The sequence below is a fragment of the Saccopteryx leptura genome, chromosome 4, assembly GCF_036850995.1.
Source record: "Saccopteryx leptura isolate mSacLep1 chromosome 4, mSacLep1_pri_phased_curated, whole genome shotgun sequence".
In the NCBI taxonomy this organism is placed as follows: Eukaryota; Metazoa; Chordata; class Mammalia; order Chiroptera; family Emballonuridae; genus Saccopteryx; species Saccopteryx leptura.
Genome location: NC_089506.1, coordinates 878,248 through 905,697, shown reverse-complemented (window position 1 = coordinate 905,697; position 27,450 = coordinate 878,248). Strand labels below are relative to the sequence as shown.

General features: G+C 64.3%; 1 protein-coding gene across 7 annotated transcripts in view; it reads right to left on the bottom strand.

Annotated features, from left to right (window-relative positions):
- The window catches only part of ARHGEF10 (Rho guanine nucleotide exchange factor 10), an 80,311-nt gene that overhangs the window by 9,643 nt on the left and 43,218 nt on the right, over positions 1 to 27,450 (bottom strand). For 6 of the 7 annotated variants that reach the window (XR_010750990.1, XM_066380051.1, XM_066380054.1 and 3 more), the window contains 12 exons: positions 27,063 to 27,155; positions 25,336 to 25,506; positions 23,769 to 23,914; positions 20,963 to 21,123; positions 10,063 to 10,178; positions 9,278 to 9,405; positions 9,040 to 9,140; positions 6,384 to 6,505; positions 5,052 to 5,138; positions 3,528 to 3,748; positions 2,991 to 3,148; positions 1,031 to 1,173 (listed from right to left, as the gene is read on the bottom strand). Coding sequence is in view for 6 of the 7 variants with exons in the window: in XM_066380051.1 (XP_066236148.1) it covers positions 1,031 to 1,173; positions 2,991 to 3,148; positions 3,528 to 3,748; positions 5,052 to 5,138; positions 6,384 to 6,505; positions 9,040 to 9,140; positions 9,278 to 9,405; positions 10,063 to 10,178; positions 20,963 to 21,123; positions 23,769 to 23,914; positions 25,336 to 25,506; positions 27,063 to 27,155 (1,647 nt within the window). In the remaining variant the exon portion in view is untranslated. The remainder of the gene's footprint in view (positions 1 to 1,030; positions 1,174 to 2,990; positions 3,149 to 3,527; positions 3,749 to 5,051; positions 5,139 to 6,383; positions 6,506 to 9,039; positions 9,141 to 9,277; positions 9,406 to 10,062; positions 10,179 to 20,962; positions 21,124 to 23,768; positions 23,915 to 25,335; positions 25,507 to 27,062; positions 27,156 to 27,450) is intronic. The other variant, XM_066380053.1, reaches the window with a different exon arrangement.

Sequence of the window (27,450 nt, the reverse complement as noted above, 5' to 3'; positions counted from 1 at the left end):
ACCCCTTCCCGCCCGAGGGCGTCTCCCGTCCCCCTGCCCCACGCAGAGCACGCCTCTTCTAACGGCACCCCGCCGGGGCTGGGTCCTTCTAGGTGTTTGCGAGACCAGACGGCATCTCAGCGAGCCCCGGTGTGCCGTGCGCTGACCTGCAGAGAGCACGCAGGGCAGCAGACGGCCGGAGCTGACCGGAGACACAAGGCCGCCTTCACTCCGCCCCGGCTCCCGCCCCGGCCGGTCCCAGAGCCCGGGCCCAGCACACACAGCGCCTCCCGGGAGCCCTCTGAACATCGGCTCCTTGTTTCACTGAGCAGTTTAGTTACGACCGAGGCCAAGGTGTGTGTGCGTGCAGGAATGTATGCACACACACACACACACACGCCTGCACTTCTGCATCTACCTTCTGACACACAGTGGGGGGGGGCATCTGTGTCTCCCGCTCAGGGAGGGGACAGCTCGGGCCGCTGGACATCTACTAGCTCAGCAAGGACCCTCCTCAGTCTGAGAACCTTTGTGCTCAGCCGAGATGCAGCTCCTACTTCCCCAATTTTTAATTTACAAAACTTTGGTGCACGCACTTGACACGTGAAAGATGTTCTAGAACTACCAGATGTGTGCGTTCCTTATCCTGGTAATTCCTAGGCACGTGTCTTCCGTGAGGAGCCGCCCCCCCTGGAGGTAATAAACCAGCGCTCTGCTGCTCTGCTGGCAACAATGTTACGTTCACCTGCAGTGCTCAGAGGAGCAGGGCTGGGCCTGGTCTCACCCCCGTGAGGATGAGCCCCGATCCCCGGGCTGAGCCGTCACTTCCATCCAACGCTGACTTGAAGACTGTTACGTTCACACTGGGCACTCGATGACCAGTGACCAGCTATTCCAGGGTAAGTGGCCAGGCCGACGCGGGGGTGCTTAGTAACCCTCTTTGTCCCAAACCGGGGAGGAATCTCTCAGCTCAGGCAGGGCTGCCGCGGGGCGCCGACGCCCAGCCCTGGACGGTGACCTCCCACGCACGCGGTCACCTCCCACCACTCACCTCCACGGCGTGTGTGTCCACGTGCAGGATGGACACCTGGCCCCCGGACGCTGCCCACAGAGCGCCCTCGGTCAGCAGCATGCTCCTGACGGGCAGCACGCCCAGCTGCACCACCTGCTGCGGCTCCACGTCCCAGGACCCGTCTGGAAAGGACACGGCTCTCTGAGTTCCACTCGCATTGGTCACCTGTGCTCGGGGGCCGGGGCTGGGCGGCTCCCAGACGGCCCGATGTCACAGGCAACCGGTGTGTCAGCTGAGACTCTGACGCTTAGACCAAGTCTGGGGTCTAGGGTGTCCCACACGCACTGTTTCCACCGGAGACCGGCAACCAACGCAGAGCGCAGGTCTGCGGCTCGCACCGACCCCACCCAGCCGCTCCGGCGTCCTGGACGGGTCACCCCGAGGCTCAGGTTCCTTCTCAACAGAATGGGAACAATGTTGCCATGTGCCTCAAAGGGTGTTGTGGGAAGTTACAATGTGGTAGCACCTGGCAGACAGATGTCCAATAAATGCTGTTATTTACAATAACAACAGGTAAAGTGACCCAGTCATCGTAAAGCAATTGTACCTGAAATAACTCAGCAAATGTTTAACCATCCCAGTCCTGCTCTAACCTAAGACTACCCTGTGCTGTCAACTGTGCTGTAAGAAGGGGACACCCACTGGACAGGATGAGCTCGCCCCGCCCCGAAGCCCAGGGAATGACCATGCTGGCGTGAAAGCGTCCTCAGGGACCCACTGACGAGGCTGACCACCGTGTGTGCCTGGTGCCAGCCCACAGAGCGGGAGAGAAGTGAGCGACCAGAGAGCAGACTTAACACACGCTGGAGACATGCCTGCCTGGGGCATTTACCCTGCAAGTAATTAAACCAGTTCTTCAATTTCAGACTAAAGACTAACGAAGTCATCGTGTCTAAGACACAGCTGGCTGTCCGCCCACCAACACCGTCCGCTCGGCAGGCAGGACGAGGTCGGTCCACTTCTCTGTCCCGAGCCTTTGGCCCAAACCTTGTACAGGACTGCCGACCAGGCTGCGGGGAGCAGTCACTGACCACAAGGCGAGTGCTGTCTCTGTGACCAACCAGCTTCTCAGTTACAACCCAACTTTAACCCCCTGCACTTGAGACATGTGGCTTCTTTCCACAGAGTCAAGGTAAGACCCCCACCTACAGAAAGGTCACCGCTCAATGTACTGCGGTGGTCTGGACCCAAACCCACAGCACCTCTGAGGCCGGCCTCTCTGAGGAGGTGAGGTTGAAGGTCAAAGGTCAAGGGCACGGCAGCGGTCCAGGCCAAGGGACCCGCTGGCTGGCACTGACTTCTCGGGGGGAACGGCCGGCCTGTGTTTGAAGGACAGCAGAAGCCGTGAGCCTGGGGCTGAGGCAGAGGGGCCGGTGCCTCTGGAGGGTGGGGGTGACACTCAGCAGTCTCTGGGGCTTCCTCTGCCCATGGGGGGGGGTTAATGAGGGGGGAGGGGGGGAGGGGACCTGCTCTGAGGCGTGTCCAGGGCTGGGGACACATAGCCGGCCAGGAGCAGCGGGCGGGGGACACCCACATGTTCAGTTTGGAGAATGGCGGCACTGGTTTCTCTGGGAGGTTCAGGTGCAGACACCAGACAGGCGTCGGGACGTGGGGGCCGGGGCAGGAGGGCGGCCATGGAGTTCTGCCTGGGGGGGGTCACGGTGGCCACGCGCCCCCCACTGCCCGCCTGAAGCCCTAACCCCAGAGCGGTGGCGTCAGGAGGCCTGTGGGAGGCTCAGGGTCAGGTGAGGTCACACGGGGGACCCACAAGGGACCACGGCCCCTGTGAACAGGAGGTGGAGCCCTCGCCGCCCCGCGCAGACACGGAGAAGGAACCGCCTGCAGGCTCCCTGACCGCGGGCGCCCGGCTGCAGGGCGAGGACGGTGAGCGAGTGTCCGCGGCGGTACGTGGCACTGACCGGCCTGCGTGGCCCCTCACCTGGGGCTTTTGCGTAGACGGCCACGGTCCCGTCCACCAGGCCCGCGTACAGGCTGCGCGGCGTGCAGGCCAAGCTCATGACCGCGGCCTTCTCGGGCGTGAGGAACTGCTGCAGCCGCACCTTCTTGGCGCCCGGGCTGCTCTTGTACACGCAGATGCTGGAAGGACAGCCGGTCATGAGCCGTGCTCCCGCGGCCTCCCTGCAGGCACGGCCCCGCGCCCCGCCCTGCACCTCTGGAAACCGGGCCACGTCTGGGACAGCCACTGACCCTCCCTCCCTTTTACAGGAGACGCTCTGGTTATGAAGGGACTGGTCCTTCCTAGGTCTCCTCAGGACCAGCTCCGCCTCCCGTGAGCCGCGTCCGTGGGCATCGACCGCAGCTCGGACTGCGCTCTGTCTGCCCCCCACGAGGGGCTGGAGCTTCTGCAGCAGCACGGGGTCCTGCGCACCCCCCCCATCCCTGCCCTCGCCTCTCACACTGGAGGGGCGGCTGCCCCACACGGGACCAGCGAGGGGACAGGGACAGGGCCTCCTACCTGCCCTCCTCGGTCCCCAGGCAGACGGTGGGGATGCCCAGCGTGCTCCCGGCCGCGGCCCCGGGCTCGGTGACAGGGCTGGGCTCCGGGCCGGGCTCCGAGGGCACGTGCACCATGCACAGGATGCGGGACTCCACGTTGAAGCACTCGATGACCTTGGGGTGGGAACCGTGGAGGGAGACGATGGCGATCTGACCCATCTGACCAGCGCAGCTCCCAATCTGGGGGGGGGGGGCAGGGAGGGAGAGACGGCCGTGAGGTCCACAGAGCGGACCAGCTCCGGGCCGCAGCGACCGGCCGGTCTCGCACGAGAGCCAAGCGCGTGAGAGCTCAGGGGGTGTCTGAACAGCCTGCTGGCAGAGCCCCCTGTCCATGTGTTAATTAGGCTATTTTTAAAAATTTTGATAATAAAAAATTTTATCTTATACGCTTTCAAGTCCTATACCTCACCCTATGCAATGGTTTCCATACACAGTTTAGTCTATAAAGCCCATTAATGTCAGTTTTAAGTAATGTCACAGGAGTGACCCAAGGTCACAGGGGTTCTCACGAGAAAGGAGAGGCCGCAGGCCACCCAGTGGTCCTCAGTGCCCAGCCTACAGCGGGCGGCTGTCCTGCCCTAGAACGGGCTTTGCTAGCACAGTCCTCCTGCTCGCTGGTCACGTCAGGACGTCCTGTGTCCCAATTTAAACTTAAATTTAGTTGCTTTCTATGTGGGGAAGAGTCGGACCTCGGCAGCAGAGCGAGAGGGCGCTGGCCGGATGGGCGTGTGCAGTCCTCTCCACCAGCCCCGGGAACACGGTGACGCCCCCTGCCCAGACCGTGCGTCCCCGTCACAGGCAAGCTCCCACTGAGACAGCCCTTCCGGGGGGAGGCGGACTGGAGCGCCCAGGGGGGGGGGCGCAGTGGGGTGTGACCAGGAGCAGGAAGGGGGCCAACTGTCCCGTCACTCGAGCTGGCGGGAGAACTGTCAGGTGACCACGCTTTTCCTTTTGGGACCCTCACCCAGAACCTCTGGGGAAGGCAGGACGCTGGGGTCCTCAGGAAGGGGGTCTTCCTGGAGGCTCCTGGGGGGGAACTGGGCACCTCAACCTCCAGTCTGCACCGACCACACACATCACCACTGGCGCATAATTCAGGGGCACGACTTTCAGCTGCTCAGTCTCCAGTGTGACAGCCCCCGATGTCTGGCGGGGGTGGGGAGACCCTGCATGGAGCCACCGAACTGAAGAAATATCATTTCACTTATTCTCAGATTAGCTAAATGGCTTGTTTTGGGGCTGAATTTAGTCTGACAGGTTTGAAATGAAAAAGAACAGAGAACAAACACATCTTCATTTCTAAGGATCCTATAACTTTTCCAAAAGGGACGAGCCACCCATCACGGCGCACAGCTGTCACGTTTAGACACGTGGCCAGGACACACTGGGAACTGTGACCCTGCTGGCCTCCCAGGTCCCGACCTCCTGTCACTTGGCTACAGACAGCGACCGCGCAGCTTCGGGGGCGGGGAAGGCGTCTCACCCACAGGAAGCCCTGGGCCGCGGCTGTCGGGTCCGGCTGGCCCGCCCGGCCCGGGTGGGGCTCCGGATTGTAGGCGGCACACTCGATCTGAGGGAAGAGAACGAACCACCCGGTCACGCTGGGGCCAGCGGGCATCAGGACGCCGTCACAGGGGTGGTCAACCTTCTTATACCTGCCGCCCTCTTCTGTGTCTCTCTTAGTAGTGAAATTTTCTAACCACCCACCGGTTCCACAGTCATGGTGATTTATAAAGTAGGGAAGTAACTTAACTTTATAAAATTTATAAAGCAGTTATAGCAAGTTAAAGCATATGATAATAATTACTTACCAAGTACTTTATGTCGGATTTTCGCTAAGTTTGGCAGAATAAATTTTCATAAAACAACTTACTATAGCTAAATCCATCTTTTTATTTATACTTTGGTTGCTCGGCTACCGCCCACCATGAAAGCTGGAGCGCCCCCTAGGGGGCGGTAGGGACCAGGTTGACCAGCACTAGTGGGCGGGAGGGACCAGGTTGACCAGCACTAGTGGGCGGGAGGGACCAGGTTGACCAGCACTAGTGGGCGGGAGGGACCAGGTTGACCAGCACTAGTGGGCGGGAGGGACCAGGTTGACCAGCACCAGTGGGCGGGAGGGACCAGGTTGACCAGCACTAGTGGGCGGACCAGCACTAGTGGGTGGGAGGGACCAGGTTGACCAGCACTAGTGGGCGGGAGGGACCAGGTTGACCGCCACTGGCTTACACGAATGACAGGGTTCTGATGTGTGACCAGAGAAACCGGGTGACTGCGCGGCCCACGTGAGAACAGGGAGCTCACGTCTCAGGGGCAAACGGCAGAGTGAGCGGCGCTGGGCGTCTGGGCTGACCTTCAGACCACAGTGCCCGCTGGGACGGGCGCAGGCAGCTCAGCCACAGGCTGGAGGCGGTGAGGTCCTCCCCTGCCGCACACTGTGCCTCCCGGGGGGGTCCCCTCACCCTCAGGTGTGGGTGTCACCAGAGAACAGAGAGAAGTGGCCTCTCCCGTCTCCCACAGGGACGTCACACGTGAGCCCACGCAGGGGACGTGCACAGACCACCACCCGGGAGCGGGCCTGCATTCACGCAGCACGAGCCCCCACGGTGCCTCTGGACAGCCAGGGACGCTGAAGGCTGCCGCACACGGAGCCGTGCTGACACACGGCGGGGACGGCTTCACACCACAGGGACCCGAGGTGCTCCAGGCCATGACCCCTGGAGCAGGAGTGACCACAGTGGCCTGGAGACCCGCACTGGACTCCGCCTTCGGCTAGCCACCCACCCCGAGCTGGACGGGGACCACCCGCCCTCACCTTGAACTCCTGCTGCTTGGCCACCGTCACCGGCATGTGTCCCACGAGGAGGGGGTGTCTCTCCTTTTTAATCTGGTTCCCATCGTCCTCCACGCAGAACCAGCCCATGTGGTTGTCTTCCTCTGCTCACGTTCGGGGAGGAGCAAGGACAGCAGTGACTGGCCCCACGGGGCTGAGACGGGGGCGCTGACCGCTTTGTTCCTGGGGCAGGGACGACCCTTCCTGCCAGGACGGCCACACCCCCACGGTCCTGTCCCGACAGCGCGGTGGCCACAGGCAAGTGACGGACACACGACACAGAGGGCCTGACAGCGCGGCGTCAACACCTGGGGCTTCTTTTATCTATTTCTCTTTTTTTTTTTAAAGCAACTGAGATGTTCAACCTCAGAACTACAGTGAGGAGTTGGTCATTCTCAGGGGTAAGCCCAGAATTCATGTAGAGACAAGAGGGGTTTATTTTCAGGCTCAATGTGCTGTCCCCCTGAACCCGCGGGGTCTCCCTGAGCCCTCTGAGTCCCCCTGAACCTGCGGGGTCTCCCTGAGCCCTCTGAGTCCCCCTGAACCTGCGGGGTCTCCCTGAGCCCTCTGAGTCCCCCTGAACCCACGGGGTCTCCCTGAGCCCTCTGAGTCCCCCTGAACCCGTGGGGTCTCCCTGAGCCCTCTGAGTCCCCCTGAACCCGTGGGGTCTCCCTGAGCCCTCTGAGTCCCCCTGAACCCGCGGGGTCTCCCTGAGCCCTCTGCTGTCCCCCTGAACCCGCGGGGTCTCCCTGAGCCCTCTGAGTCCCCCTGAACCCGCGGGGTCTCCCTGAGTCCTCTGCTGTCCCCCTGAACCTGCAGGGTCTCCCTGAGCCCTCTGAGTCCCCCTGAACCCGCGGGGTCTCCCTGAGCCCTCTGCTGTCCCCCTGAACCCGCGGGGTCTCCCTGAGCCCTCTGAGTCCCCCTGAACCCGCGGGGTCTCCCTGAGCCCTCTGAGTCCCCCTGAACCCGCGGGGTCTCCCTGAGCCCTCTGAGTCCCCCTGAACCCGCGGGGTCTCCCTGAGCCCTCTGAGTCCCCCTGAACCCACCGGGTCTCCCTGAGCCCTCTGCTGTCCCCCTGAACCCGTGGGGTCTCCCTGAGCCCTCTGCTGTCCCCCTGAACCTGCGGGGTCTCCCTGAGCCCTCTGAGTCCCCCTGAACCCGCGGGGTCTCCCTGAGCCCTGTGAGTCCCCCTGAACCCGCGGGGTCTCCCTGAGCCCTCTGCTGTCCCCCTGAACCTGCGGGGTCTCCCTGAGCCCTCTGAGTCCCCCTGAACCTGCGGGGTCTCCCTGAGCCCTCTGAGTCCCCCTGAACCCGCGGGGTCTCCCTGAGCCCTCTGAGTCCCCCTGAACCCGCGGGGTCTCCCTGAGCCCTCTGAGTCCCCCTGAACCCGCGGGGTCTCCCTGAGCCCTGTGAGTCCCCCTGAACCCGCGGGGTCTCCCTGAGCCCTCTGAGTCCCCCTGGACCCACCGGGTCGCCCTGAGCCCTCTGAGTCCCCCTGAACCCGCGGGGTCTCCCTGAGCCCTCTGAGTCCCCCTGAACCTGCGGGGTCTCCCTGAGTCCTCTGCTGTCCCCCTGAACCCGCGGGGTCTCCCTGAGCCCTCTGAGTCCCCCTGAACCCGCGGGGTCTCCCTGAGCCCTCTGAGTCCCCCTGAACCCACCGGGTCTCCCTGAGCCCTCTGAGTCCCCCTGAACCCACCGGGTCGCCCTGAGCCTGAGGCAATGCTGAGTCACAGTCCCCTCCCACGGGCGTGGCTGACACCGCGTCTCCACTGTCCACAGCTCCCACGGCCACTGGTCACGTGTTGTGCGGTCCGTCACTAGTTCACTGTCAGTGAGCGTAACTGTCTGCCTCTGAGAGAGCTCTGTGCGCTCACACGCTCCGCCCCAGTGTGACTGCAGCTCCCTGTGTGGGAGTCAGGATGACACTCATCCACATCAAGGCGGGAGGGCCCGGGAGAAGAAAATCATCACAAACTGGCCCCGTCTCTGCGTGACGGGAGGTCCCCTGCACTCCGCTCGTGGGGAGGGTGACAGTCCCTGCCTCCCCAGCCGTGTGGCCCGACCTGACGGGACCTGGGCCGGCACCCGAGCTCAGGGGTCCCAGCGGGGAGGGTGACAGTCCAGTCCCTGCCTCCCCAGCCGTGTGGACCCAGACCTGACGGGACCTGGGCCGGCACCGAGCTCAGGGGTCCCAGCGGGGAGGGTGACAGTCCCTGCCTCCCCAGCCGTGTGGCCCGACCTGACGGGACCTGGGCCGGCACCCGAGCTCAGGGGTCCCAGCGGGGAGGGTGACAGTCCAGTCCCTGCCTCTCCAGCCGTGTGGACCCAGACCTGAGGGGACCTGGGCCGGCACCCGAGCTCAGGGGTCCCAGCTGAGGGTCTGTTCTGCGGTGATAGAGGGCGGGCTTTTTCCACGCCCCTCCGTCAGACGCTGCTGCTCCCTGCCCTGTGCTGGGACTCACTTCCCAGTCTGAAAGCACCCTCCCAGGTGAACGGATGACTCACGGTCCAGGTCCCCGCCCCAGCAGGATCCATCAGCTCAGGCACACAGCTCGTCACGACCCAGAAAACCCCCGGGGACTGAGAGACGCACGGTCCCTGGCGGACTGCGTCCCATCGGTGCACGCACCGCTCTTACCGAGGGCGAGCTTGGCCATCTGCAGGCTGTGCAGCCACGACTCCTTGACGGCCGGCGTGAAGGTGCTGAACACGGCGGTGAAGAAGGTCGGCCGCCCCGACCTGTGGAGGACGGAGCCCCCGCGTGATGGGGGAACGAGCCCCACGCCCCCAGCGCCGGCCGACAGCCGGCCCCAGACGTGCCCTCTGACCCGGAACCCCCGGTGGGCGGCGCCGGGGCCGCTCCCTGACCCACGCACTTGTCCTGCTTGCCCGGGAGCTGCAGCTGGACCCGGCAGCAGTCGGCCGCGCGGATCTCCTCCTCCTTCCTCAGGATGAGCCTCTGCAGCCCCGAGGTCCAGTCGTGGGCGACAGCCTGGTTCAAGTTCTACGACAGACACACGCACACGTCTTCACGTGTTCGCGGGACGGGGCTGCCGGGGGCCACACCATCCCGTGGAAAACTCGTGTCTGATGACGAGGAGGACACTCGGGTCCGAGAGGGGACAGACAGCCACGCTGACGGGTCCTACCCCGTCCACCCAGAGGAAACGCCCCGACCAGGCCTCACAGTGGACGTGGACTAGGGTCCGCGCCACGGGGCCCACCTGCGGGCGGCCAGCGAGGGCGGGAGGGGAGGGTGCGCTGGGCGGCCAGCGAGGGGCGGGAGGGAGGGGGCGCTGGGCGGCCAGCGAGGGGCGGGAGGGAGGGGGCGCTGGGCGGCCAGCGAGGGGCGGGAGGGAGGGTGCGCTGGGCGGCCAGCGAGGGGCGGGAGGGAGGGGGCGCTGGGCGGCCAGCGAGGGGCGGGAGGGAGGGTGCGCTGGGCGGCCAGCGAGGGTGGGAGGGAGGGGACGCTGGGCGGCCAGCGAGGGCGGGAGGGAGGGGACGCTGGGCGGCCAGCGAGGGGCGGGAGGAGGGGGCGCTGGGCGGCCAGCGAGGGGCGGGAGGGAGGGTGCGCTGGGCGGCCAGCGAGGGGCGGGAGGGAGGGGGCGCTGGGCGGCCAGCGAGGGGCGGGAGGGAGGGGACGCGGGGCGGCCCCCCCTACCTGGTAGCTCCCTTTCAGGTCCCCGACCAGCTGCGCGATCTGACCCACCACGTTGAGGTCGTGCAGCAGGTTCTGCAGGTCCTGGTACAGCTGCCCGGGCCCCACGTCCACTCTGTCTGCAGGACAAGCACAGGGGCCGCGGCCTCAGGCCCCGCTCACGCGATGCTCCAGGACGAAGACGCGGAGGTAAATTCCGTCATTTACAAAGTAAGTGTTCTCAAGGTTTTGGGAACCTTAGCTTTTCTAACTTTTTACTTTGAAATTGTTTTAGATTCACAGAAACATTTTAAAAACAGCGGCGTCCCTCCAGGAAGCTCCACCCCCGATAAGACCCTGCAGGACAGCAGCCCCGCGTCACCAGGGACCCCGTCTGCACCCAGCAGAGCCCGCTGCCATCGCAGGGGCCGGGTCCCTCCACAGGCGCCGATGACCAGCGGCCACAGCACCGACCAGCGGCCACAGGCACCGCCGATGACCAGCGGCCACAGCACCGACCAGCGGCCACAGGCACCGCCGATGACCAGCGGCCACAGCACCGATGACCAGCGGCCACAGCACCGACCAGCGGCCACAGGCACCGCCAATGACCAGCGGCCACAGCGAGGGCCTCCGGGCTGCTCAGTCCTAATCCAGGACCTCACTTTGGGACAGATCAGACAGATGGTTAGTTAGCACCTAAACGGTCTAGAAGCTCGTGTTTTGGGGTCTTTAGGGTCAATTCCCAGGAGCGGGGTCGCAAGGCAGGAGGCCGCTCCAGTTTTAATTTTTTGAAGTTACCCCACACTGTTCTTCTCCACGGGGCTACAGTCGCACCCCCGCCAGCAGTGCGGGAGGGTCCCCCTTCCTCCACACCCCCACCAGCAGTGCGGGAGGGTCCCCCTTCCTCCACACCCCCGCCAGCAGTGCGGGAGGGTCCCCCTTCCTCCACACCCCCGCCAGCAGTGCGGGAGGGTCCCCCTTCCTCCACACCCCCGCCAGCAGTGCGGGAGGGTCCCCCTTTCCTCCACACCCCCGCCAGCAGTACGGGAGGGTCCCCCTGCCTCCACACCCCCGCCAGCAGCGCGGGAGGGTCCCCCTTCCTCCACACCCCCGCCAGCAGCGTGGGAGGGTCCCCCTTCCTCCACACCCCCGCCAGCAGCGCGGGAGGGTCCCCCTTCCTCCACACCCCCGCCAGCAGCGCGGGAGGGTGTCCCTTCCTCCACACCCCCGCCAGCAGCGCGGGAGGGTGTCCCTTCCTCCACACCCCCGCCAGCAGCGCGGGAGGGTCCCCCTGCCTCCACACCCCCGCCAGCAGTGCGGGAGGGTGTCCCTTCCTCCACACCCCCGCCAGCAGTGCGGGAGGGTGTCCCTTCCTCCACACCCCCGCCAGCAGTGCGGGAGGATGTCCCTTCCTCCACACCCCCGCCAGCAGTGCGGGAGGGTGTCCCTTCCTCCACACCCCCGCCAGCAGTGCGGGAGGGTGTCCCTGCCTCCACACCCCCGCCAGCAGCGCGGGAGGGTGTCCCTTCCTCCACACCCCCGCCAGCAGCGCGGGAGGGTGTCCCTTCCTCCACACCCCCGCCAGCAGCGCGGGAGGGTCCCCCTGCCTCCACACCCCCGCCAGCAGCGCGGGAGGGTCCCCCTGCCTCCACACCCCCGCCAGCAGCGCGGGAGGGTGTCCCTTCCTCCACACCCCCGCCAGCAGCGCGGGAGGGTGTCCCTTCCTCCACACCCCCGCCAGCAGCGCGGGAGGGTCCCCCTTCCTCCACACCCCCGCCAGCAGCGCGGGAGGGTGTCCCTTCCTCCACACCCCCGCCAGCAGCGCGGGAGGGTCCCCCTGCCTCCACACCCCCGCCAGCAGCGCGGGAGGGTGTCCCTTCCTCCACACCCCCGCCAGCAGCGCGGGAGGGTGTCCCTTCCTCCACACCCCCGCCAGCAGCGCGGGAGGGTGTCCCTTCCTCCACACCCCCGCCAGCAGTGCGGGAGGGTGTCCCTTCCTCCACACCCCCGCCAGCAGTGCGGGAGGGTCCCCCTTTCCTCCACACCCCCGCCAGCAGTGCGGGAGGATGTCCCTTCCTCCACACCCCCGCCAGCAGTGCGGGAGGGTCCCCCTGCCTCCACACCCCCGCCAGCAGTGCGGGAGGGTGTCCCTTCCTCCACACCCCCGCCAGCAGTGCGGGAGGGTGTCCCTTCCTCCACACCCCCACCAGCAGTGCGGGAGGATGTCCCTTCCTCCACACCCCCGCCAGCAGTGCGGGAGGGTGTCCCTTCCTCCACACCCCCGCCAGCAGTGCGGGAGGGTGTCCCTTCCTCCACACCCCCGCCAGCAGTGCGGGAGGGTCCCCTTTCCTCCACACCCCCACCAGCAGTGCGGGAGGATGTCCCTTCCTCCACACCCCCGCCAGCAGTGCGGGAGGATGTCCCTTCCTCCACACCCCCGCCAGCAGTGCGGGAGGGTGTCCCTTCCTCCACACCCCCGCCAGCAGTACGGGAGGGTCCCCCTTTCCTCCACACCCCCGCCAGCAGTGCAGGAGGGTGTCCCTTCCTCCACACCCCCGCCAGCAGTGCGGGAGGGTCCCCCTTCCTCCACACCCCCGCCAGCAGTGCGGGAGGGTGTCCCTTCCTCCACACCCCCGCCAGCAGTGCGGGAGGGTCCCCCTTCCTCCACACCCCCGCCAGCAGTGCGGGAGGGTCCCCCTTCCTCCACACCCCCGCCAGCAGTGCGGGAGGATGTCCCTTCCTCCACACCCCCGCCAGCAGTGCGGGAGGGTCCCCCTTTCCTCCACACCCCCGCCAGCAGTACGGGAGGGTGTCCCTCCACACCCCCGCCAGCAGTGCGGGAGGGTGTCCCTTCCTCCACACCCCCGCCAGCAGTGCGGGAGGGTCCCCCTTTCCTCCACACCCCCGCCAGCAGTGCGGGAGGGTGTCCCTTCCTCCACACCCCCGCCAGCAGTGCGGGAGGGTCCCCCTTTCCTCCACACCCCCGCCAGCAGTGCGGGAGGGTGTCCCTTCCTCCACACCCCCGCCAGCAGTGCGGGAGGGTCCCCCTTTCCTCCACACCCCCGCCAGCAGTGCGGGAGGGTGTCCCTTCCTCCACACCCCCACCAGCAGTGCGGGAGGGTCCCCCTGCCTCCACACCCCCACCAGCAGTGCGGGAGGGTCCCCCTTCCTCCACACCCCCGCCAGCAGTGCGGGAGGGTCCCCCTTCCTCCACACCCCCGCCAGCTCTTGCTGTGTGCTCACTCACTGACGACGGCCATGCTGAGGCTGTGAGGCGGCTTCTCGCTGTGGTTTTCGTCTGTATTTCTCTGATGATGAGTGACGCTGACAGACCCTTTCACGTGTCTGTGGGCCACCTGTATGTCCTCTTTGGAGAAGTGTCTATTCAGGTCCTTGGCCCATTTTTTAATTGGATTGTTTGGTTTTTCGGTGTTGAGTTTTACAAGTTCTTTATCAATTTTGGATATTGACCCCTTATCAGATGTATCACTGGCGAGTATGTTCTCCTGTTGTGTGGGTCTTCTTTGCACTTTGCTGAAGGTTTCCTGTGTTTACTACAGTGCTCTTTACAAGAGCCCAAGTGCCCGTCAGCAGATGAGTGGATAAAAAGCTGTGTACATTTACACCGTGGAATACTACGCGGCCATGAGAAGAAAAAGAAAATCCTGCCTTCTGTGACAGCGAGAACAGACCTGGAGAGCACTGTTCTAAGAGAAGTAAGTCAGAGAAAGACACGGGCCCTGTGATCTCACTCACATGTGGAATCTAATGAACAAAATGAACTGACAGACTCACACAGCAGGCTGACAGCTGTGAGGGCGGCGGCTGGGGGAGGGGTGGAGGGAGAGAGAAAAAAGGGGAAAAAAAGCTCAGGACACAGACAGCAGTGTGGTGATTACTGAGGGGGCGGGGAGTGCAGGGACATAGATGGTGATGGACAGACCCTTGACCTGGGGGGCAGTGAGCACACGACAAGGGTGCAGGGACATAGACGGTGATGGACGGACCCTGGACCTGTGACTTGGGGGGCAGTGAGCACACGACAAGGGTGCAGAGACGTGCTATAGGGGTGCAGGGACATAGATGGTGATGGACGGACCCTTGACCTGTGACTTTGGGGCAGTGAGCACACAACAAGGGTGCAGGGACATAGATGGTGATGGACAGACCCTTGACCTGTGACTTTGGGGCAGTGAGCACACGACAAGGGTGCAGGGACATAGATGGTGATGGACGGACCCTTGACCTGTGACTTGGGGGCAGTGAGCACACGACAAGGGTGCAGGGACGTAGATGGTGATGGAGAGACCCTTGACTTGGGGGGCAGTGAGCACACGATGGGGTGCAGAGACGTGCTATAGGGGGTGCAGGGACATAGATGGTGATGGACCCTTGACTTGGGGGGCAGTGAGCACACGATGGGGTGCAGAGATGTGCTATAGGGGGTGCAGGGACATAGATGGTGATGGACAGACCTTTGACTTGGGGGGCAGTGAGCACACGATGGGGTGCAGAGACGTACTATAGGGCTGGACACCTGAAACCTGATAACTATGTTAACTAGGGTCACCCCACTAAACTGAAGTTTTAAAAATCTGCAAGTTCTGGGAGTCTCTCCACGTGTGAACTAGGTGAGTGGGGGTTCTCACCACCCCCGACTCACACCTTGTGACTAGGGGACTAATCTGGGATTCTGCTGTGACCACCAGGGAGGAGCAGCTCAGTTTCAGGTTGAGTCCGGAGTTCAGACTCCTCTTTCTGTAACGAAGAGTCTTTTTTGTGTGTGTGTGGCAGAGAGAGAGAGAGTCAGAGAGAGGGACAGACAGGAAGGGAGAGATGAGAAACATCAATTCTTCATTGCAGTTCCTTAGTTGTTCATTGATTGATTTCTCACATGTGCCTTGACCGGGGGGCTACAGCAGAGCAAGTGACCCCTTGCTCGAGCCAGCAACCTTGGGCTCACGCTGGTGACCTGGGGGTCTCGAACCCGGGTCCTCTGGGTCCCAGTCCGACGCTCTACCCACTGCGCCACCGCCTGGTCAGGCGAAGAGGCTTTTCAATAAGCAGGTATATTAAAGTCTCCTGGAGTGCATACTACTGCTTCTCTGGAAGACAGTCAAGTGGAAAGTTCAGAGAGAGTGAAGAAGCAGGAAAAGACAGAAATACGGAGAAAAGCCGAGAGGAAGGTGGGCCCCCACTGTGAGCCTCTGACCTGCGGGGACAGGCTGCTGGTGGAGGCAGGTGGAGACATGTCCTGGCAGCTCAGGGACCTGCCCTTGGAGCTCCGTCACCAGGGCCTGACTCCCTGTGGTCACCACTGCCAGGGTCCACCAGGCTGTCTGTGCAACTGGGGGTGGGGGGTGGGCAGAATGGGGACAAAGCCCCGAGGAGCCCAAGGGGCCACCGTCCATCGGGGACAGCAGAGTCCCGGGCAGAATGGGGACAAAGCCCCGAGGAGCCCAAGGGGCCACCGTCCATTGGGGACAGCAGAGTCCCGGGCAGAATGGGGACAAAGCCCCGAGGAGCCCAAGGGGCCACCGTCCATCGGTGACAGCAGAGAGTCCCGGGCCGAATGGGGACAAAGCCCCGAGGAGCCCAAGGGGCCACCGTCCATCGGTGACAGCAGAGTCCCGGGCAGAATGGGGACAAAGCCCCGAGGAGCCCAAGGGGCCACCGTCCATAGGGACAGCAGAGTCCCGGGCCGAATGGGGACAAAGCCCCGAGGAGCCCAAGGGGCCACCGTCCATAGGGACAGCAGAGTCCCGGGCCGAATGGGGACAAAGCCCCGAGGAGCCCAAGGGGCCACCGTCCATAGGGACAGCAGAGAGTCCCGGGCAGAATGGGGACAAAGCCCCGAGGAGCCCAAGGGGCCACCGTCCATAGGGACAGCAGAGTCCCGGGCCGAATGGGGACAAAGCCCCGAGGAGCCCAAGGGGCCACCGTCCATAGGGACAGCAGAGTCCCGGGCAGGTGGACACAGAGGGGCCACAGAGCGAGCGAGAACATCCTGGGGAAGTCAGTGAACAGAAATCCTGGTGGACACGGACCACGCACACGGAAACACCTGTGGCTCCACTCCTGTTACACACGCAGCACAGGGGTGAGCGTGTTCTTAACGGAAACCTGTGGTTTAGGAAATAATTTCTTTCTGGCCAAGTGGATTTGGACAACAAATCTGCACAGAAGACTTCCCTGGAGCGAGTCAGCGTTCTGAGTGACGGCTGCCCGGGGCCAACGCCCCCTTCCGCGGGGCCTCCAGCACTTTGTCACCACGTGGCCCGTCACCATGGAAAGCCTGCCGTGCGAGGGACAATGTAGGGCCGTCAGCTGGAGGAGACCGGCAGGGACGAGGGGGCGGCTGTGATGCATGCAGACTGCTGAGCAGCGTGGGGCTGCGGGCTGGCCACGTCCGGGGAGGTTCCAGAGTCCCGGACGGCGCTGAGGAGGCTGGGCGCTCCCGGGGGTGTGGGGCCGGCAGGGGGGGGAGTGAGCCAACCTGCCCCGCCCCGCAGGCTCCAGCCCTGGCGAGCACTCCCTTCCAGAAGTTCACGTTTTAGTTTTTCAAAGTTCGACGTCATGGGCCCTGGCCGGTTGGCTCAGCGGTAGAGTGTCGGCCTGGCGTGCGGGGGACCCGGGTTCGATTCCCGGCCAGGGCACACAGGAGAGGCGCCCATTTGCTTCTCCACCTCCCCCTCCTTCCTCTCTGTCTCTCTCTTCCCCTCCCGCAGCTGAGGCTCCATTGGAGCAAAGATGGCCCGGGCGCTGGGGATGGCTCCTTGGCCTCTGCCCCAGGCGCTAGAGTGGCTCTGGTCGCAGCAGAGCGAGGCCCCGGAGGGGCAGAGCATCGCCCCCTGGTGGGCAGAGCCTCGCCCCTGGTGGGCGTGCCGGGTGGATCCCGGTCGGGCGCATGCGGGAGTCTATCTGACTGTCTCTCCCCGTTTCCAGCTTCAGAAAAATACAAAAAAAAAAAAAGTTTGATGTCATGGAAAGCAAGGAGTGAACTGGATTTTAGTGAGGGGAGCTGAGGAGCCGGCTTGAGACCTTCTGCAGGACGTCAGCTTCCCCGCAGGAGTCTGGGACCGCCCACCTCCACGTCTGCTCCCGACATCCATCCAGAACCTTCCGTGGCTCTGAGCCCCCAGGCCTCCCGGGGGAGACCTGACACTCGCGGTCACGGGGAAGGTGGCGCTGTGCCCGCACCGAGCGCTGTTCCGACGGCACAACTCCAGATGCCGGCGCAGCGCCCACCGCACACCGGGGGACGGCACCTCCTCGCCTGCGCAGCGCCCACCGCACACCGGGGGACGGCACCTCCTCGCCTGCGCAGCGCCCACCGCACACCGGGGGACGGCACCTCCTCGCCTGCGCAGCCCACGACAGAGGGCTGTGTCGGTCCCGAGGTGTTCCCAGGGCTCCGCTGCTCCTGCCTGCCCACCCTCAACCCAGTGCAAGGCGGCAGGGCCGGGGACGAGGGCAGCCAAGCTCCGATGGGACACGGTGCTGTCCCCGCCGTGGGGACACTGGCACTGCTGGCAGAGCCTGGCAGGGACTCGGGGGTGCGTCTGGGTGAACGGCACAGGTCACAGCGCTCAGCCTGACCCCCACAACCACGCAGCCGGCCAGCCGTGCCCCCAGGGAGTGAGACGCTGGCCCTGCCCCAGGTGGGGCTTCTGCGGGAGGAGGGTCTCTCTCTTCCTCCTCTGCAGAGGGACCAGGCTGGGCTCTCGCTCTGCGGCCCCAGCGCACGTCACCCCGCCCGCTTCTGTCAGAACCAGAGCTCCTCCTCCTGCTCTGCGCTTGTCTGTTAGTTGTGCTCATTCTTTGGGTCTGAACTTCTACAGGAAGTCCCCCCACTGTCTGCCATCCCCCTGCCCCGTCTTGCTCTGGACAAGAGCTTCGGCCGTGTGCAGCTCGCTGTCAGCCAGGACAGGCGGCCTCCCTCGGCCCCACTGTCCCTGTCCCTCCGCCACCGGGGGCAGCTCTAGAGGTTTCAGCACAGGGAGGCCCGAGTCACTGCTGTGGGGACGGGCGTGACCTCGCCCAGGGCAGGCGGCTGGCCTCCCAGTCTCTCTGCAAAGCCCCCGATGGCACACGGGGGGTCTGCCCATGGACCTGCCGTCCTCCACCCGGAAGTGCCGGGCGCCCGAGATGACGCCAGCCCTGTCACGACGCGGCGTCTGCCCCGCGGCCCCACCAGGGCGCCTCTCACTGCTCCACGCACGAGCGCGTCACACCCCCGACCGGCTCGCCAGTCCGAGCAGCACAGCCGCACAGAACCGCGGCTGGTCCAGCACTTGAGCCAGAGCCCTCCTCACGACAAGGCGCGGCCACACTCTCCCTCCAGGACGGTGACATCACACGCAGAGCACCTGCACGTGGCAGGGAGCGTGCGGCACAGTGCGGACCGTCCCCCACGCGGTCAGGACGGCTCCTCGGGACGACGGTCCCGGCCACCCCCCCCCCCCCGACTCCGGCTCACGGCCGGGCCCTGTCTCGTCCACGTGAGGTCCGTCTTCCAACCCAAAATAACTTTAACTTGTTTAAAACAACTTCTTTTAACCTAGAAGGCACTTTAGGGACCACTTACTCTGTGTTCTCTCCCTTCAGAGCGCACTCTGTGGACGGGGGACCGAGGGCTGAGGTCGCACCCACCCCAGGAGCCCGGGGAGTGTCGGCTCCCACGCCAAGCGCAGCCTGTGTGCCGAGGACCCGGGCGGCCTTCCGGACCTACCGACTCGGTCCCGGGGCCCCCACCCCCACACGGAGCGTCGTCCCAGACAACGGGCCCGCGCACCCGACACAGCGGCGGTGCTGTGGGGACCCCGTGGAAACAGCGCCCGCCAGGAACACGCCCGCCAGGAACGCGCCCGCCAGGAACACGCCCGAGGCTGGACTGAGACGCCCACAGGGCAGGCGCAGGAGGGGCCGCAGCTCAGACCTGCGCTGAGAACTGCACTTCAATCTGGAGATCGTCCCGACCGTGCCAGTCACTGTCCCGCTGGACCCGCCGGTCAGTGGGCGCAGACACGCGGCTCCGTCTCGTCAGCAGCAATGACCCGCAGTCACCTCGCTCTGTCACTGTCCCTCCCATATGGACAGGGCACTAGGCTACCGGCAGTGAGCCCACTGCCCTCCCCTCACCCCGACTCCGCCCCTGGCATCCGACCACGTGTGTCCCTGAAACCAGAGAGAGGCTCACAGGATGGGGAGGACGAGGTCTCAGGATGGGAAGTCCAACGCTCTGATGCTCCGTCTTCCTCCACGTGTCACCACCGGAGCCAGAGCTGAGGGCCCGTCTCAGAGAGCCCAGCAGACAGACCCCTCCTGGCTTCTGATCCTGCAGGGAGGCCTGGGCCCCAGAGACAAATCTGGACGGACAACTCCCGGCTCCGAAGGGTCCAGGCAGTCGCCCAGTGGCCACGCTGGACGGACAACTCCCGGCTCCGAAGGGTCCAGGCACTCGCCCAATGGCCACGCTGGACGGAGAACTCCCGGCTCCGAAGGGTCCAGGCACTCGCCCAATGGCCACGCTGGACGGACAACTCCCGGCTCCGAAGGGTCCAGGCACTCGCCCAATGGCCACGCTGGACGGACAACTCCCGGCTCCGAAGGGTCCAGGCACTCGCCCAATGGCCACGCTGGACGGACAACTCCCGGCTCCGAAGGGTCCAGGCACTCGCCCAGTGGCCACGCTGGACGGACAACTCCCGGCTCCGAAGGGTCCAGGCACTCGCCCAATGGCCACGCTGGACGGACAACTCCCGGCTCCGAAGGGTCCAGGCACTCGCCCAATGGCCACGCTGGACGGACAACTCCCGGCTCCGAAGGGTCCAGGCACTCGCCCAATGGCCACGCTGGACGGACAACTCCAGGCTCCGAAGGGTCCAGGCACTCGCCCAGTGGCCACGGCCCAGACACACTTGCCCTCCACCCCCAACCCAGCGCCAATCAGGCCCAGCATTCGTCACCGTGCTCCTGTGAATCCCAGTGGCCGAGCGTGCTCAGTGAGCTGAACATTTTAACCGGTGCCTGGGAAACACCCAGAGACAAACCAGAAAGGTGCCGGGACACGTGTGCTACTGATGTCTCAGACAGACTCACCTAAGACGGAGAGAGATTTATCACAGGCTCCCATTCACTGCGTTCTGCATGAGGCCAGTCACTGAATAAAACTTAGCCTGGCCCTGGCCAGATGGCCCAGCTGGTTAGAGCACCATCCCAAAGCACAGAGGCTGCCGGTTCAATCCCTGGTCAGGGCACACACAGGGACAGACCAATGTTCCTCTCTCTCTCTCTCTTCCTGTCTCGCTAAAACCAGTAATAAAACAAAAAAATTTTTTTAATCTTAGCCTAGTTTTATTTGGATTAAAAAGAGAGAGAGGGAAGGAGAAAGTAATCATGTTGCACTAAGTTCAAAACCCCCGTCCAAAGAACATTCAGTCGTAATAACCGTAAATATTATGCAACCACTGAAGCATTTCCAAAGTGAGCTGACACCTCTCTCTCCCTGCACCTTGTCACACTCACGGGCAAGGGCCACCTCCACGGGCTGAAGGAGAGGTGTCACAGCCGGTGCACGGCAGGGCTGACCTGTGACCCAGGACTTGCTGTGCGGGAACTCAGTGCACGCTCAGGACTACAGCAGAGTCTTCACTGCTTACAGGAAACGCAGGACGGAACCGGGAGACGGAGCATGGGCAAGACACACGAGTGCTTCACCGCGAATCCAAGGGTCACAACGCCCATCCCTGAGGCCATGTGCAAAGGTCGCACCTCCTGATAGGCAGGTCAGCCCATCGGTCAGCGGGGTCTAACGAGTCACCCCCACATACACACTGTAACAGGGTCACTTACAGCGTTAGACGCTTGCTCTGCGGTGGTCACACCGCCCCCCACGGCGAGCGTGTCACGGGTCACTTACGTGGCTTCACGTTGGCCACCACGGCCAGGCTCTCGGGGGGCAGCTCGGCGGCGCCCGCGGGGTGGCCGTACTCGATGACCGCCACGTGGCCCAGGGGCACGCTCCACTTCAGCAGGTGCCTCTGGCTGGTCGACAGCAGTGCGTGGCCGTCCGGGGAGGAGCTGCAACAGACAACCAGGGCGAGAGGTGAGGCCGCCGGACGGTCCAGCCCGCGGGCGTCCACGGCACCCACGCCCGCCGCGTCACCCTGCGCCAGGGGAACCGGCCCGCAGAGCGGGCAATGCAGCCCCCACAGGGTGCGTGGGTGGGAACCTGGCTCCCGTAGGTCCCGGAGGACCCGGGACACCGTGACACGACAAAGCTCCCCGGACACGTGGGTCAACCCCAAACTCCCCCCTTACTCTCGGGCGCAGGGCAACCACTGAAATCAAACCAAATCGTACCAGGGACTCCACAATTAGAGTACTGATTATGTAGAAATTAAATTTTAAAAAACCTCATGACCCATATGGGTTATTTTCTCCTTTTATCACATGTGTAATGTGTGAAGAGAAGCACAGAACATGTAGAGAACGTCAGAGCACGCACGGGGACCTCCACCCAAAGCAACCGCTGTTTTTACTTTTTGCAATAACCACACTTCACTTTTTTTCAAGGTGTGTATATGTGTGTGTGTACATACATATATATATTTTAAGGGAAAACGCAAAGGAATGCCAGCGTGCTGGGCGCTGACCCGCACTGAGGCATGGCTGAGGTCAGCACGCCGGCCTCCGCTCCACGGCTGGTCCCCCGGGATGCAGCCCGGTCCACGGCTTGAGCGCATGTTTCAAAGGTGGAGGCCACTCCTCCACGTAAATGGCGAGGCTTCCTCCCCAGAGCGCTGGGCCCCCCGCTCCCCAAGGCCACACAGCGGCCGTCAGAGTGGTTGTCCCAGCGGCCGTCAGAGTGGCTGTCTCAGTGGCCGTCAGAGTGGCTGTCCCAGTGGCCGTCAGAGTGGCTGTCTCAGCGGCCGTCAGAGTGGCTGTCTCAGCGGCCGTCAGAGTGGCTGTCCCAGCGGCCGTCAGAGTGGCCATCAGAGTGGCCGTCAGAGTGGCTGTCCCAGTGGCCGTCAGAGTGGCTGTCCCAGTGGCCGTCAGAGTGGCTGTCCCAGTGGCCGTCAGAGTGGCTGTCTCAGCGGCCGTCAGAGTGGCTGTCCCAGCGGCCGTCAGAGTGGCCGTCACAGCGGCCGTCAGAGTGGCCGTCACAGCGGCCATCACAGTGGCCGTCAGAGTGGCCGTCCCAGTGGCCGTCAGAGTGGCTGTCCCAGTGGCCATCAGAGTGGCTGTCCCAGTGGCCATCAGAGTGGCCGTCCCAGTGGCCGTCAGAGTGGCTGTCCCAGCGGCCATCAGAGTGGCCGTCACAGTGGCCATCACAGTGGCCGTCAGAGTGGCTGTCTCAGCGGCCATCAGAGTGGCCGTCAGAGTGGCTGTCACAGCGGCCGTCAGAGTGGCCGTCACAGCGGCCGTCAGAGTGGCCGTCAGAGTGGCTGTCTCAGCGGCCGTCAGAGTGGCCGTCACAGCGGCCGTCAGAGTGGCCGTCAGAGTGGCTGTCTCAGCGGCCGTCAGAGTGGCCGTCAGAGTGGCCGTCACAGCGGCCGTCAGAGTGGCCGTCAGAGTGGCTGTCTCAGCGGCCGTCAGAGTGGCCGTCACAGCGGCCGTCAGAGTGGCCGTCAGAGTGGCTGTCTCAGCGGCCGTCAGAGTGGCCGTCAGAGTGGTTGTCCCAGCGGCCGTCACTAGGTCACGAGAAAGCGGTGCAGGAACTCAGCTTTAAGCAGTCCGACTGCTCTGGGTGCCCCGTGCGCCCTCAGTGCCACGCCATCGGCTGGACGCTGCGGGGAGGGGGGACCAGGTCCGTGGGTAGCCAGTGAGTGAGGACACAACCATGGGCTCTGCTGTGCTCGGCGGTGAGCTGGCACGGGCTCCATCGCCAGCGCTCGCCGGGAAGACAGGGCTCCGGCCGGGCGTGGTGGCCAGTTCCCACGGTGCAGACGCTCCCGCTGGAGACGACTTCAGGTTAGTGACAGCTTAGCCACGGCTCCCACGGCTCCAGGAAGTGTCCCCGACCCTGCCCAGTGTCAGGAGCGGCCCCAGGACACCCTGCAGCCGGGTCACGGGACGGGCACCAGAGCCTGCTCCCCCCTTATCTCCACCCACAGCTGACGGCCTTGACCTCCTGTCGACCCTCCGCTGCCCGGCATGCGAGGACAGCTCGGACGTGAAGCCTCGTCAGGAAAAGGACACCGAGGTGCACTCCCACGGCCCCCGGGCGCCCGCCCCGTCTGAGCCCACAGGAAACACGTCCACACAGGCGTGGCTGACGAGAAAGAATCCTCACGATGACGACGGGACCCGCAGGACGGCCGCGGAGGGAAACCCAGCTCGCGTCCATTCCAGCCCCGACCTGGGGTCCGAGCAGAGATCACCCCTCACCGTCCCCAGTTCCGACCCACACTGCCCGGCGGCTCAGGCCAGACCGCTGGGCACAGGTGCGTGCGCGCCCCTCGATCCCAGGACGGGGAGACGAGCTCCCACGCGGACGGCTCGGAGCGAGTGAGCAGCCGCCAGAGGCCGCAGGGGCGGCCGGGCGAGCGCGGGGCGGGACGCATCCTTACCGGGCGCTGACGGTGGCAGCCCGGCGAGCGCGGGGCGGGACGCATCCTTACCGGGCGCTGACGGTGGCAGCCCGGCGAGCGCGGGGCGGGACGCATCCTTACCGGGCGCTGACGGTGGCAGCCCGGCGAGCGCGGGGCGGGACGCATCCTTACCGGGCGCTGACGGTGGCGCACATGAGCACGTCATTCAGCATGAAGAGTCGGCGCTCTTTGGTCTTGATCACTTCCCCTCGCTCGTTGTACACGGTTTCTATCATGTCGTCGGAGCGAATGAGGTATCGGGTCCCACTGCTGAGAAGCTGAACATTCAGAGTCACCCGTGACGGTCACCACCTCCGAGCTCACCGAGGGGAGAGGGTGAGAGAGGCTCCCGGTCAGCACGCAGCCTCCCCGTTTCCACACCCCCCATCACACGTCATGCAAGTGCAGCAAGATCAGGAAGGAGCTTTTTTTTTTAACTAAGTTTACACACAGGGTTTCAGTGACTCGACACAATGACAAGTAACTTATTCCCTGAAAACACACTTGTTTCTGTGGCTGCACCTGCAGTCACCTGTCACCAGCACATTCCTTCTCGTTACCTGACTTCTTGGAAGAATCGCTCTGGCCCCGCCCCCACCACTCATGCCGTGCTGACCTGCCCTCCTCTGTGTGACACTGTGTCCACTTGTAAACATAAGTGGAAGTGGTCACTTAGCAATGTCACTTTCCCCACCAGACAGCAGTGACGTCAGCACCGCTCAGGGCCTCGTCTTACTTCACGAGCCCAGGAAACACCCATGGCCGGCTGGGGGGGTGTGCTGTGCTCACTGGTAAGCCCAGAGACGCAGACTTATCACAGCCCCCGGAAGCCCAGCACCCTCAGCGCAGATGGTCTCCGCCACGCCCACACCCACGCTCACGCTCACCCACCCACGCTGCCCTGGCCTCCGGCACACCCCACTGTCTACGGAACCAGAGCACACCGCACCACACGGCTCTCCTACGTGAGAACCGCAGCAAAGCACAATTTTAAACAGCAGCGGCTATCGTCTGATGAGACTGTCTGTTTATGAAAATTCCTGTAAGTCATTTGGAGAATCAGAAAAAAGTCTGCTGCTTAAAACAGATCACAATAAACTTCTCACACTAAATGACTGGCTGTCCCCGTGTGGTGGGAAGCCACCGTCCTCACACAAACAGGGCATGTTGCCAGTGACGACGATTAGACGCCATTCCTTAGCGCAGCTCACACGAATCGCCCTCCCGGTGGACGGGGGGCGTGTGGAGAAGTGACCAGGCCAGACGGCTGTCACAGGTCGCAGCTCCGTGAGCAAAGCTGGGGCTCTGTGAACACAGGAGGGCCCTCCACGCTCCCTCACCAGCCTCGATGGACACGGTTCGTCCACGGGCACGCGAGCACGGCTCACGTGTGCACACGATGCTTCCATGACGAGCGTCTGAAGTGCAGACCTGCACCTGAGCGCACACGTCTGTGGTCTGAGCCGCCCCTGACCTGCCTGGGCCCTGCCCCCCGAGGACCCGGGGCCGTGCAGCCCGCTCGGAGGCGCCCAGGGACGGGGCTCAGGCGCGGGGCCGGTGGGGGCCCCATCCACTCCCAGGTAGGCCAGGACCACCACCCCCAAGGCCCCCGGTTAGTGGTCAGTGCTGCGCGGCTGAAATGCGGGTGGTGGGTTAGTGACGGCCGAGGGACCTCAGACAGAGCCCGGGGAACCCGCACCTTGTTCAGGTAGCGCTCGTTGATGGCCTTCGCGATGTGTCTGATCTCGCAGCGCTGGTCCGCGTCTCGCTTCCGCTCGTTCAGCTTGTCCGCCAGCGTCTCCAGCTCCGTCAGCGCCATCTGCAGCGGCAGCCGGTCCGCGTGTCCTCGGGGCGTGTTCCTCAGCATGTCCTTCGGGACAGAGGAGGCGGCGGGGAATCTGAGGGCAGTGGGGGGCGCCGCGGCATCGCCCACGCCACAGCAGGGTGACCGTGACCCCAGCCGAGTCTCGGGGAGGAGGACAGCCACTCGGAAGGACACAGGCTCAGCTGAATGCTCAATGGCTCCTTCTGCAAAACCAAAACTAAGGCCCTGGCCGGGTGGTTCAGCGGTAGAGCGCTGGCCTGGCGTGCAGGAGTCCCGGGTTCGATTCCTGGCCAGGGCACACAGGAGAAGCACCCATCTGCTTCTCCACCCCTCCCCCTCCTTCCTCTCTGTCTCTCTCTTCCCCTCCCGCAGCCAAGGGTCCATTGGAGCAAAGTTGGCCCGGGCGCTGAGGATGGCCCCATGGCCTCTGCCTCAGGTGCTAGAATGGCTCTGGTTGCGACAGAGCAACACCCAGATGGGCAGAGCATTGCCCCCTGGTGGGCGTGCCGGGTGGATCCCGGTCGGGCGCATGCGGGAGTCTGTCTGCCTCCTCGTTTCCAACTTCAGAAAAATACAAAAAAAAAACAAAACTAACTCACTAAAGACGTTGTAAGGGAAAGTAGTGATTTCCAGTAAAAAAGCACTAAAAACACAACGACACCCGTGTTTCCAGCAGCTGGGGGGGCACAGCGGCCCTGCTCCCGTGAGGACACCCCAGCACCCCACGGCAGTCAGGGCGTGGACCTCTCCTCGCCACTCTGCGACCTGCCCCCCGGGAGGCCAGCCCCTCCTGTCACGCCCCCCCCCCCCCTAAAGCTCAGTGTCTGCACGTGGCCAGAGGCCAGCGAGGCCTTGCCCACGGAACAAATGAAACGTTTTCTGGATACTTAACTTTAGGAAAAAATAACCTGCCTACAGCTCAGTAAATGGAACCAACTGAGAATTCTTGGTTTAAAACCAGGGGGTCCAAAGGAACCTCTTCCTCGCCGTGGACCCGGCCTCAGACAGTCTGGTGTCTCGGCCCCGGGCGGGCATGGGGGTGCTGAGCCTCCCTGCCCGCTGGGCACGGAGAGGGCACTCTCTCCTGACTCTGGGCCAGAACCTGGACCAGAACCTGGACAGTCAGGGAGGGCGCAGCCGCTGTGTCGGGCCTCCCTCCCCGCCGGCTCCCGGGGCCAGAGCTGCCGTCCCGTACGGCCCAGCCCTGGTCTTGGCCCAGCTCAGGCTCCAGGCCCCAGCCCTGGTCTTGGCCCAGCTCAGGCTCCAGGCCCCACCCCTCACCCTGCATCTCTTCACCTGGGGCCTGAGCTGCAGCCGTGGTCCTAAGCCAGAGAGCCTGGGTGCATTCCTGAGTTCTGGGGGTCCCTCTAGCCAGGTACTGACCCTGGGAGCCCCTGGACAGACCGGCGGCCTGGGACCAGCACTGCACTTGGTGTCTCAAGTGGGACAGAGCCCGTGACCTGCAGGGTCTGATGGTTTCTGGGAAGTCGGTGTCAGAGCTGAGCTGGGTGCAGGACGCCGACTGGGGGGCCCCAGACCCAGCCGGGGAGGGGGCTGAGACACGGCCACAGGGGGACCCGGGTCGCCCAGGGACGGGGTACCTGGAGCAGCAGGATGAACTGCGGGAACCGCTGGATGGGCCTCGTCATCAGGCTGTAGAGCGTGACGCGGTCCGGACTGGACTCCTGGCTCTGCTGCGAGGAGAGAGCGGTCCGACCAGTCCAGCAGCCGGGCCTCGGCGCCCCCGTCCCCGCCCAGCGCGGCCCTCCTGACGAACACGGCACTGCGCAGGGCCCTGCGGTCTCCACAGACGGTCCGTCCAGACCGGCTGCACCGCCCGCCCCTCAGACCCACCCTGCCGCCCGGCCCAGAGCACGGCGGGACTGGCTGTTGAATTGAGTATCCAGCCGTCTCACCCCACGTGCTCAGAGCGCCTCCGACCCTCTGCTTCTGTTTACCAGTTAGTTCAGCCTCTAAGGACGAGTCCCT